Genomic DNA, 12,285 nt, shown 5'->3' with positions numbered 1-12,285 from the left:
CCATTTAGGTGTGGATTATGGGGGCAGTTACACCCCTAATCCCCCTATAAATATCAACAAACTCAACAGAGTCAAGAGATCTCTTTTTGGATTGCAGAGATCAGATTTCCTGGAGAGGATCTTAGAGAGAGAGAGTTGGAGAATTAATTCTTTACACAGTCTGGGGAATCAACATCCATTGAGAAATCCAGAAGTTAATACTTGGCTTATTAACCGAATCATTTTCGGTTCAGATCGAGGGACGAGATATCATTGGAGATCGGATTTTCTGGAGAGGATCTTAGAGAGAGAGTTGGAGAATTAATTCTTTACACAGTCTGGGGAATCAACATCCATTGAGAAATCCAGAAGTTAATACTTGGCTTATTAACCGAATCATTTTCGGTTCAAACAACTCTTTTTATCAGAGTTTGTTATTCGTTCTGAATCACGAAACTCATCAAGAGTTGTCAACCAGACAAGATCGTTGTTCCAGTGAGTATAGATATTCGGATCGTCAACGAGAAGCAAACTCGACGCGAACATTCGAGGGAGGCATCTCATCGCCACCGTGAAGAACCTAGTTTTAAACAAAGGAGAGAATCCAGATCATTCTCTTCTCTTTTGTAATCAGGAATTCAAATTGTAATCGAGAGTAGAGAGAGTTGTAATCATTCTTTTTCTAAACAGTTAGAGAGAATAAAGTCAAACGCAATTCTTTTATTCATTTTCTTATTACAAAATTTCCGACAAACAATTATCATGAATTGAGCAAGTCACTATTCGGATTAGGTATCCACTATCGAGGATTTAGGACTTGCTCAACTAGCTACGGGGAGCGCAACATTTCTCAAAAATTGATCTTCGTTCTAGTTATTTTAAGTTGTGAGTGCGGTAAATGGATATTTCTAAAACCGTATTTTTTGACTCGATATGGGTCTTTTGAGTTCTTGTCATGCCATTTGGGCTGACTAATGCACCCGTGGTATTCATGGATTTGATGAACTGGGTTTTCCATCCATGTTAAAATCAGTTCGTAGTCGTTTTATTGACGACATCCTTATCTTTTTGAGAACGGAGGTAGAACACGAGCAGCATCCGCTATTGGCATTACGGGCATAACAGACAGTCGAGATTAGAGGCATTATAGATTGCTTATTCATTGGGGTAGAATTACAAGAAAGTTTATTACTTAGATAGGAGCTTGTGAGGCAGACTACAGGGAAGGTAGCAGAGATTCGGGAAAACATTCTTGTAGCACATAGTCGTTGGAAGAGTTACACAGACCAGAGACAATGACCGTTAGAGTTCTGGATTAGGAACTATGTCTTATTGAAAATACCGCAAATGAGTTTAGTGACTCGGTAGATGAGGAAAGTTTACCCTAAGGTATATTGGTCTGTTCATAAGAGTTGAACATTTTGGAGCCATTTCGTATCGGATATATCTTTTAGCATCGATGTCGAGTATACACGATATTTTCCATGTTTTGATGATTAAAAAGCATTTGCACGATAAGGAGCAGCAGAGGGTGATTGATGCACCAAAAATTTGAGTTTTAGATAGGTTTAACTACCATAGAGATCACGAGTTGTATTCTTACTAGAGAGGATGAGAAGCTTAGAAAGAAAGTAATACCTTAAGTTAAAGTTCAATAGAGATGGAAAAGAGCCGAGGAGGCTTCTGGGAGCACGAGGAGGATACGAGTCGTGACTACCCGCACCTATTCGAGTGCGTAAAATGATTTGGTTATAGCCTATTGATGTTTATGATTTTTAATTTTTCTATATGGTCATATTAATACTTAACGTTAGATTGGGGGTATTAACACTTAGCTCCTAATCATTCGGAACACATGGTATATATATAGGGGGTTCCTTGTTTGGATTTTTTGCCTGATATACTAGTTCCATTTAGTTAGGGGTTAAGTGAGAGTATTTTTATTATAGATTGTTAAACATAGATATTACTAGTGATTCATATCTAGGGATTAATGATATGAGATGTGTACGAGAGGGTTTCCTTGTCTGGATTATCCCCTAGTGATTCATATCTAGGGATTAATGATATGAGATGTGTACGAGAGGGTTTCCTTGTCTGGATTATCCCCTCTTAGTGCTTTTCTTGGGATTAATGATATGAGATGTGTACGAGAGGGTTTCCTTGTCTGGATTATCCCCTCTTAGTGCTTTTCTTATATTATTAATTCGTAAGATACGATTGCGGAATTTCAGGGAAGAAATACTTTTAAGGGGGGAAGAATGTAAAACCTCGTAAATTTGAATATTTTGTGATAAATAATGATAAATATGTTATATGGTGAAAAAAATATATTTTGATGTTTGAGTATGATAAGAATTGATTTGAGATTAATTCAATGTATATTTGTAAAAATATGAGTGTAAATACACAAAACATGCACAAAGGCCAAAAGAGTAAAAATCTGGGAATAATGACCAGTTAAGAGTTTCTATATTATATACATCGATGTAGTCAGAATCTGGAAACATGTAAAAGACCAAAATTGTAGGTCTCTTCAATAGCTTTCCAATAAATCTTAGATCACCTCATTCTGAAATTGGATGAGAAATTTATAGCCTTTTTACTAAACTTTAGTCTGAGCACGGCCCAGAAACCTACACAGTCGACCATGGCGATCGACCGCTGGGCGAATCTATTTCTGCCAGGTTTGTTTTGGGTTAGTTTTATTTATACCAAACTCAGTTGTTACTCTATGTATATATACTCGTTTTAAAGCTCTTTTAATCCTCTTTCACAGGAGATTAACACCAGCAACCTTCCTCCTCAAACCCTAACCCTAATTGTGAGTTTTGGGAGAGATCTCGGGGTCCTCCTCAAACCCTAACCCTAATTGTGAGTTTTGGGAGAGATCTCGGGGTGTTTGTCGAAGGAAAGGTGAGGAATTGTGATGTTTACCCTAATTGTGAGTTTTGGGAGAGATCTCGGGGTGTTTGTCGAAGGAAAGGTGAGGAATTGTGATGTTTAGCGTCGAGAGATCATTTGCTATTCATTTCAGAGGCTCGTTCATGTGCAAAGGCAAGATCACTTGCATCCAAACCCATCCCCATATAGTTAAATAACTAGCTTAGAAGTTTAATTTGTGTTTACATGCTTAGATTTTAATCTATTGTGAAAAAGATTAGATTTTTTGTTAGATTTGAAACAAATGTTAGATCTACATGTTTTCTTGCTGTTTATAATAGAAACGTGATCATGATTATTAGGGTTGTTCTTAATTTCATTTTTATCTTGTTAATCATGTTCTAATCATGTTCAAACCCTAATTTGATATTTAATTGAGTTTACGTGTGGATTAAAGATGAGAAAACCCTAGGTTTGTAATACCTAAGTGGTAAAAAATATAATTTAATGAATGTATATCTTTCTGAGATGTTTGACAATCATGCTTATGTTTAATATGTTAAAAGTTCATACTTTAAATTGAAGAATTTGGTTAATTAGGTTGAAAAACCCTAATTAGATTAACATAAGAGTTTGATTTATATTCGAGATAATTTCAGTAAGTGATTATCAAAGTTTAAGTATTGGTATATGTTTTATATATATTTCAGTATGTTTTAAACATGTTTGAATCACAAAGTCGGCATGAACTCAACACCGTGCAGAAACCTGCACATTCTAAAATTTTCGGGCACGGTCGACCACGATGTGAGCGACGGTCGACCGCATGTAGGACAGAGGCTTGGGTAGGCCCTGGAACCTGTCGCGGTCGACCCGCCACTCAGTCTTTAGCCTGTGCGTGTTTGTTTGGCTTTGTTTTGGTTTTCGAGAGAGTTGGTCGACCGCCGTTCTTGTGTGGTCGACCGCCACTCAGTCTTTAGCCTGTGCGTGTTTGTTTGGCTTTGTTTTGGTTTTCGAGAGAGTTTCTCGATCTTCTATTGTTATAATACAATGCTTAAGTGTTGTTTAACATCTAAGATTTATGTACATGAGTTGACTACGGATATGAATCTTAGATTTATTCACTAGGGTATGAGAGTGAATAATATATATGCTTTTACTTGTATATGTTCATTGCATGACATTAATCGTATGCAGTCCATGCGTTGGACATTTATCTATTGCGGCCCATGTGTTGGACATTTACTCATTTCAGTCCATGTGTTGGACTTAATCATATAGTCCATGTGTTGGACATTTACCTATTTCAGTCCATGTGTTGGACTTTAATCATATAGTCCATGTGTTGGATATTTACCAATTATAGTCCATGTGTTGGGTTTTTACCTGTTACAGTTCATGTGTTGGGCTTTTACCTGTTACAGTCTATGTATTAGGCATTTATCATATGCAGTCCATGTGTTGGACATTTATCTGAGTTGTTTTTATTTAACATATAGTAGTTGAAGTTCTTGTGTTGGACTATAAATCATTAAAGTCTTCGTGTTGGACTTTAAGCTTTTGCAGTCCATGTATTGAACATAAACCTATTGCCGAATAACGTTTGAGTAAGAGTATTACAAGAGTATCGCTAAGAGATGTACACATATATGCATTATCAGTTGTACTTACTCCCATGTTAGATTACCCATGAGTAAGGCACATTCTTTGATTTGTGGCATACAGGATATTGCCTATGGTGATTTTTGAGTTGGATGATATTCTCTTATTATTGCGCCAACTACTTGAGAAGTAGTTCGAGATTTTGACATTGGTTCTATATGGTTGAGGCTTGGAGTATTTTTTAGTGTTTTTTTATTCATAGAGTTGAAATTCGTATTTAGGGATCTACAATTGATATATATATATATATATATATATATATATGAGGGTTTCCTTGTTTGGATTATTTCGCTCGACGTACTACGTCTCGCCTTGAAGGTGTCTAAATATTAACTCTATTAGATATGGGAAAAATAATATAGGTAGACTATGCTTAATAGAAAGAGCCTCCACTACAAGATATAAATACATGCAAAAACAATAAAAACTAAGATATATATTAATTACTTGAGAAAGAAATTACCCTCAAGATATCAATACAATCTTGATCAAATGTGTCATCATACACACGAGAAGTTCCCTCCTTGCTTGATCAAATGTGTTGGACCTTAATCATATAGTCCACGTGTTAGACATTTACCCATTACAGTCCATGTGCTGGGCTTTTACCTGTTACAGCCCATGTGTTGGGCTTTTACCTGTTACAGTCCATGTGTTGGGCATTTATCATATGGAGTCCATATATTGGACATTTATCTGAGTTGTTTTTATTTAACATATAGTAGTTGAAGTCCTTGTGTTGGACTATAAACCATTGAAGTCTTCGTGTTGGACTTTAAGCTTTTGCAGTCCATGTATTAAACATAAACCTATTGCCGCAGAACGTTTGAGTAAGAGTATTACAAGAGTATCGCTATTGCACAAGGAGATGTACACATATATGTATTATCAGTTGTAGTTACTCCCATGTTAGATTACCCATGAGTAGGGTACATTCTTTGATTTGTGGCATACATGATATTGCCTATGGTGATTTTTGAGTTGGATGATATTCTCTTACTATTGCGCCAACTACTTGAGAAGTAGTTTGAGATTTTGACATTGGTTCTATATGGTTGAGACTTGGAGTATTTTTTTAGTGTTGTTTTTATACATAGAGTTGGAATTGGTATAAAGCGATCTACAATTTGAGACATATATTATATATATGAGGGTTTCATTGTTTGGATTATTTCGCAAGACATACTACGTCTCGTCTTGTAGGTGTCTAAATATTAACTCTATTAGATACGGGGAAAATAATATAGATAGACTATGCTTAATAGATAGAACCTCTACTTCATCTAGTAGCCCTTCCCCTAGGGGCGGATGGAGATGATCTTGTTGTAGCGCTCTGACGCTTTTGTTATTGTTCTTTTTATTTAAATTGTTCTTTCAGGCGGATCAGAGTTTCGAAGAGCCATGGGATGACGGAGTTCTAACATAGTTGCTGTCGCACAGTCTTAGTACCTGAGTGTCCTAGTGAGGTTTTATTTTGTAGAGGCTGAGTGCCCTAGTGAGGTTTCATTTGACTCATTGTATTGAGATGTATTTAAGACTCAAAGATATTTTTATTCTATTTTAGTTGGGCTCATTTATTGATATATTTCTGCTGTGCATATCTAATTTTATACTACTTCTATTATTTGCTTGTTTTGTATCATCACATATTTGTTGATTCCACTAGAGAGATAGTGACTGTGATGGTGAAACATGTCATAACATAGTGTTTGGTGCTTGGCAGGTTTGACAATCCGGATTTCTCCTTGGACTGCAACCTTGTGTGAACCCTGGGGCACCACACCGTTATTATGTCCTTTGAGACAAAATTTACTTTAACCGTAGTTTGTACACCACATTGCAAAGGCTAATTGGATGAAATTGTGTTAATTGATCTGGGCTGTTATATTTTGGAATGAGAACAATATGAGTATAGTTAATTGATCTATCAAAATGTCTATCATTAAGGAAACTCAAAACAAGCTTAGTCACATCCAACCCAACAATGTGCCAGAATTTTTGATAAAAAATAGCAGGCATACCATCAGGTCTGGGAGACCTCGTTAAAATCATATCTTTGACAGCACACTAGACTTCCTCCTCCCTAAAGTCACGAATAAGAGAAAAGTTCATCTCGTTTATTACTTTCCTTTCAATGACATCTAGCATCCTTTGTAAGTTGCTCTCGGTAGGTTTACTCGATGTAAGAGCAAGTGCATCAAGCTCCCAGTTGGGAGTCCTAGTCAGCAAGCTCTCAAAAGCTCTCAAGCATTTTAGAATAAAAAATTAAAAAATTAAGCCTTGAGAGGCACTCCTTCTTTTATGGAGCTCCAACAAGCTCCTAGTTAGGAGCTCCAACAATGAGAGGCACTCCTTCTTTTATGGAGCTCCAACAAGCTCCTAGTTAGGAGCTCCAACAATATCAAAAAACCACTCTACTATTTTAATATTTTACCCATTACTTTTAATTATATTTAAACCTCTTGTATTTTATTTCTAACCATTGGATACGGCCTTCGAGGGAGCGCACACAGTCTTCGAGGTAACCCGTAGCTTTCGAGGGAATGCACACGGTCTTCGAGGTAACCCGCGGTCTTCGAGGTTGGGCATGAAGTTCGAGGTATCGTAACCTCTGACCGTCAACCGACTGATTCCTATAAAATTCGATGGCTTCTCTCCTCAACCCATCATCTCCCAGAATAAAATGTCTAGCTCATCTAGCTCTAGCGATGATGAAATGATGAAGACGTTATTTCTTATAGGAGCTGTTGTCGTTGAGGAAGAAGAACAAGAGAAATGTTCAATTTTAGTTCAACATAAACGACGTATCGTGCTTCATCGAAACCGACCGGAAGGCCACAATCGGTTGTTCCAAGATTATTTTGCTGACGCACCAACCTATCCTCTTTATTATTTTCGTCAAAGATTCAGAATTACGTGTTCGTTATTCCTTCGAATCCACGACGTAGTCGTCGAACATGACAAGTACTTCGTCCAAAAGAGGAATGGTGCTGGACAGTTAGGACTATCTAGTCTGCAAAAGATTACTGTAGCTATGCGGATGCTCGCATATGGAGCATCCGCTGACTCCGTTGATGACTACGTTCAGATCGATAAAAGTACGTCGCTTGAGAGCGTGAAGAGGTTCGTTCGATTGATTATCAACATCTTTGGAGAGGAATACCTTCGTTCACCGACTAATGAAGACGTTGCACGCCTGCTCGAGGAACGTTCACAACGAGGTTTTCCTGGTATGCTTGGGAGCATTGACTGCATGCACTGGACATGGAAGAACTATCCAACTGCCTGGCAATGTATGTATACTGGACATTTTCATGAACCTACAATTATTTTGGAGGCCGTAGCTAGTAAAGATCTTTGGATATGGCATGCCTTCTTTAGACTGCCGGGGTCTCACAATGATCTTAATGTTCTACATCGTTCATCGGTTTTCGCACAACTTGCGGAGGGAAGAGCTTCACCATGTAACTATATTGTCAATGGCTACGAGTATAATATTGGATACTATCTTGCCGATGAGATTTACCCAGAGTGGTCCACATTAGTGAAGACTATTCCAGCACCTCGAGGAAACAAGCATAAGTATTTTGCTCAACAACAAGAAAGCGCAAGAAAAGATGTTGAGCGAGCTTTTGGCGTGTTGCAAGCTCGATTTGCGATTGTTCGTGGACCAGGACGTTTTTGGCAACCTTGTGTGCTAAAAGATATCATGACAACTTGTATCATAATGCATAACACGATCATTAAAGATGAACGTGATTGTCAATTGGATAACAACTTCGACTTTACTGATTCGGTACCAGTCGTTGAACCTTCTCATGTGCAAACGGTGCCTCTAACGGAGTTCATCCAAAATATTCATCGGATCAAGAACACGCAAACACACAAATCACTAAAAAATGATTTGATCGAGCATCTGTGACAGCTCAAGGGATCCATCACCGAGGATTAAGTTTCTTTATGTCTAATATAATTTCAGAAAATGAGTTCAAGTTGTTGTACTATGTAACAACCGTAATTTTTGATACGTGTTTAAATTATTTTTCTAGTATTTAAAATGTTATATTATATTTTATTAATATTTTTCCAAATTTCTGGAATTTTCTGAGTTTTCAAAATAAATAAATAATAAAATATATAGTCTTGTATTTTTAATTCTGCTAAATATTAATTTACGGTTTAGTGATTTTTATATATAATCATTTGGTGACTAATATTATTAATGACCTTGTTAATATTGATGTAAACTTGAGTATAGTACATTAGTATATAAATATTAATAAAAAGATTTTTGGTTGATTATTAATTATTAAAATAATTCAGAATATTAGTTGAGATTTTCGAATTTTTCCCTCTCTTATTTTCTCATTTGAATTTGAATTCCTTCCAAATTTTTACTCAATCAATTCTCTAATCATCATTTAACTATTTCCTATTTTCTCTCACGTGATTCTCTCTCTCATTCTTAATTTCATGCGTCCTCTCCCTCAATCATTCACTCAACAGCTGGCTTTCCTTCTTATTTTATTCCTTTTATCTCTTTCAAATAACAAGTACAGCACTCATACCTCTCTCACCATCAGCTCACCCCCCAAAAGACCGTACCCACCTCTCTCTCTCTTCTTCTTCTTCTTCCTCCCAGCACCGAACCCAAACCCCCTCTTCAGCCGCTCCGACCTCGGCCTCACCCCTCAAATCGAAACCGCCGCCCAGGCCGCCGCTCCGACGACCGCCGTGCCCACCGCCTCATCACCGACCTGCCGATCACTCCTCCCCCGTTCGAGCTCCCCAGCCACAGCGCCCCAACCTCGCCGCACACCAGAAGCTCCCAAGCTCGCCTCCTCTCGCTGCTGCGCGCAACCCTCCCGTAACCAGCCCCACCTCGACACCCCCTGGCCGCCCGCTCTCGCGCTGCCACCAGCGCCTCCCAGCCCAGCCACCACCCCACGCCGTCGCCTGAGCCAGCCTCACCCGCCTCCATGCCGACATCCCCTCCTCCATCAGCCCATTCCAGCCGACCTCCTCTACTCCGGCATTCTCCCCGCCGCTCCAACTCGCATGCTTGTCAACCCCCAACGCTTCCGACGACGCCGGATCTCCGACCAGGTCCGAACAAACCCCCTTCGTCGCCACGCACCTGTTCGTGATATACCGACGCCAGCTCCAGGACCCACCACAGACGTCGCTTAGAGCATCCGTCGTATCCTCGTCCGCCTATCGGCGCCCGTCGCCTCGTCGTCAGACCCCACGGTGCTCGCCTAGGCCAAGATTTCCGCCTCTCCCTGTTTGCGTAGTTTGATTATTGCATTTATTATGATTATTTTACGGCTAGCTTGTAATTAGCTGACGTATTTATTTGCGTGGGGATTGTTTGCTGAAGAATATTAATTATATCATGATGATATGATAAATGACATTTTCAGAATTAATTATAAGGACATTAAAGAATTTAGTTCGGCAAAAAATCATTTTTAGATAATATATAATATTTAAAAGAATTTATTTTTGGCAAAATAAATTTCAGTTATAGATTAATTTGCTTAAGCGATAATTAATTTAAAATTGAATTAATTTAGAAAAAAGATTATTTTTCTTGAATTATGTAAATTAGATGTTGCTGATATTATAATCTTATTTGATTCATCTGATATGCTATGATATCATTGCACATGATTAGTGCATTGATTTGTTTATTGTTGTGATTGAGAATTGTTAAGGAGCTTCATGACTATAGTGACCTGTATGTGTACATAGTCAGGATCTATGAACCTCGTGCTGTTAGTTGACCTGGGATACTCGAGAATTGGGATGAGAAGTCTTTCGGTCCGTGTGAGCCGGTTGCTGCATTGCTAGAGTATAATCGGGCTCGCGCTGGTGAAGTTTGTAGTCACCGGGGTGCGGTCCGATGCAGAGATGTGATATTCGTGCATTGTTGATGTATTATTTCCAGGCTCGCCCCGGTGAAGTTTGTGTACGTCACCGGGTGGTCGCGTGCGTCTGATTGAGTTAAGATATTTGGCAGTATTCAGGCGCTCGCGCCGGTGAAGTTTGTGCTAGTCACCGGCGGTGCGGTCTGAGGAGTTGAGCGAGTATTTGTTCATTTGCCCGACTAGTCAGATTACATGAGGGATATGCAGCATTGGCTTTGTGTGCAGATAGTTAACCAATGAGTTATCGATATTAGGATGGCTAGATGTATTTCTTTTTCATACATAGATCGGGATTAATTTATTTAATTCATTTACAATTCGCAGCATATGTTATATACATTGAGGGTTTCTTTGTTTCGGATTATTTCCTCGACGTACTTACGTCTCGTTTTTGCTAGATTTTTAAGTATTAATTTCCATCTAGTTTATGCCTCTTGTTTGCTTGGATGATTAGCTGCTGCATCGCTCGCTGCATGATACTCGTTACCTGATTGAATTCTGGATCCATTTAGCTTGTTATCATGTTATAGCTATTTTCGATGTGATTTTGGATTTTAGCTTGTACTTTCTTTTTGTTGTTTCTTATTATCGTATCGCTTTTTCGCATTGGATTTCCGCTCGTTCTTGATTTTCTTATGTGGCGGTCGGGTCTTGTCTGTGGCGTCATGCCACCTGACGTACACCTGTTTTCTCTGCCGTGTACTCAGACTTAGCACGGAAGAACAGGTTCAGCACGAGCTAGAGGTTCTCAGCCCAGCGAGTGCCTTGTCCAAGATCCGGAGCAGAAGAAGCAAGCCTGAAGCTTCAGTTATTGGTCCTCCGTTTTCTTTTGTACTACATTCCATTTCTATTTGATCAGTGCTATTTTGTATCTCTTAGTATTCTTTTGTTTAGATTTGTATAAGGGCATATTGACCGATTTTTATGTCTTGGGATGATTTACCATTGATGAATATGTCCATTTTTATCTGGCGGCTTGCTCTTTATATTCTTGCTATGTGTGATCCGCACGACCGTGTGACTTCGATTATTTGTTTATTTCCAGACGACTTTTAAGCGTATTAGATTGCAGAATGCATCGGCGTCTAGCACTTATCTCTTCCTAACAGTCTTAATACGTCGCCGCGGCTTGCTTCCGCGGGTCCGCATTCCCTGTGTATTTTGGAAGCGCGCTGGCCTGACAGCTTTTTTCTACTGCCGTGGCCACTATGCGGTCACGCGGTCCCGAAGTTTTCTACTGAGTAAGAATACCATGGTAGACAATTTAGGATACTTATCATCATTTCATCCATAAGACTATTCTTGAACCTTCTCCTATTTTTCTTGATTTAGATTTCTTTCGCTCCCTCATCTGTATCATTACTTTATGACTAGCGATCTTCCACTGTTTCTTGTCTCGCTGAAACCTCCACCTGATTCTTGCTTTTCATTGCTTTATTGTCTCGTCGCATTTGCCGATATGCCACTCTCCCGTTCCCATATCTTTGTTCTTGCTGCTCTTTTTAATTCGAGGCGCGCGAATTGTTAAGGCGCGGAAGGATTGTAACAACCGTAATTTTGATACGTGTTTTAAATTTATTTTTCTAGTATTTAAAAGTTATATTATATTTTTATTAATATTTTTTCCAAATTTCAGGAATTCTGAGTTTTCAAATAAATAAATAATAAAATATATAGCTCTTAGCTATCTTTAATTCTGCCTAAATATTAATCTATACGGTTAGTGATTTTATATATAATCATTTGCGTGACTAATATGAATATTAATGACCTTGTTAATTTATTTGATTGTAAACTTGCAGTATACGTACATTAGTACTATAAAAATATT

At 38.4% G+C, this 12,285-nt stretch overlaps 1 protein-coding gene across 1 annotated transcript; it reads left to right on the top strand.

Annotated features, from left to right (window-relative positions):
• On the top strand, positions 7,559-8,446 carry LOC109830888. Its single transcript, XM_020398246.1, has one exon. It carries the CDS (start codon positions 7,559-7,561, stop codon positions 8,444-8,446), a length of 888 nt encoding a protein of 295 aa, XP_020253835.1.

The sequence above is a fragment of the Asparagus officinalis genome, chromosome 2, assembly GCF_001876935.1.
Source record: "Asparagus officinalis chromosome 2, Aspof.V1, whole genome shotgun sequence".
NCBI classification, from domain to species: Eukaryota; Viridiplantae; Streptophyta; class Magnoliopsida; order Asparagales; family Asparagaceae; genus Asparagus; species Asparagus officinalis.
This window is presented reverse-complemented; position numbering and strand designations above follow the sequence as displayed.

What these genes read in the sequence shown, in the direction of transcription:
- LOC109830888 (XM_020398246.1), top strand. Translation starts at nt 7,559, where the DNA reads ATGCGGATGCTCGCATATGGAGCATCCGCTGACTCCGTTGATGACTAC.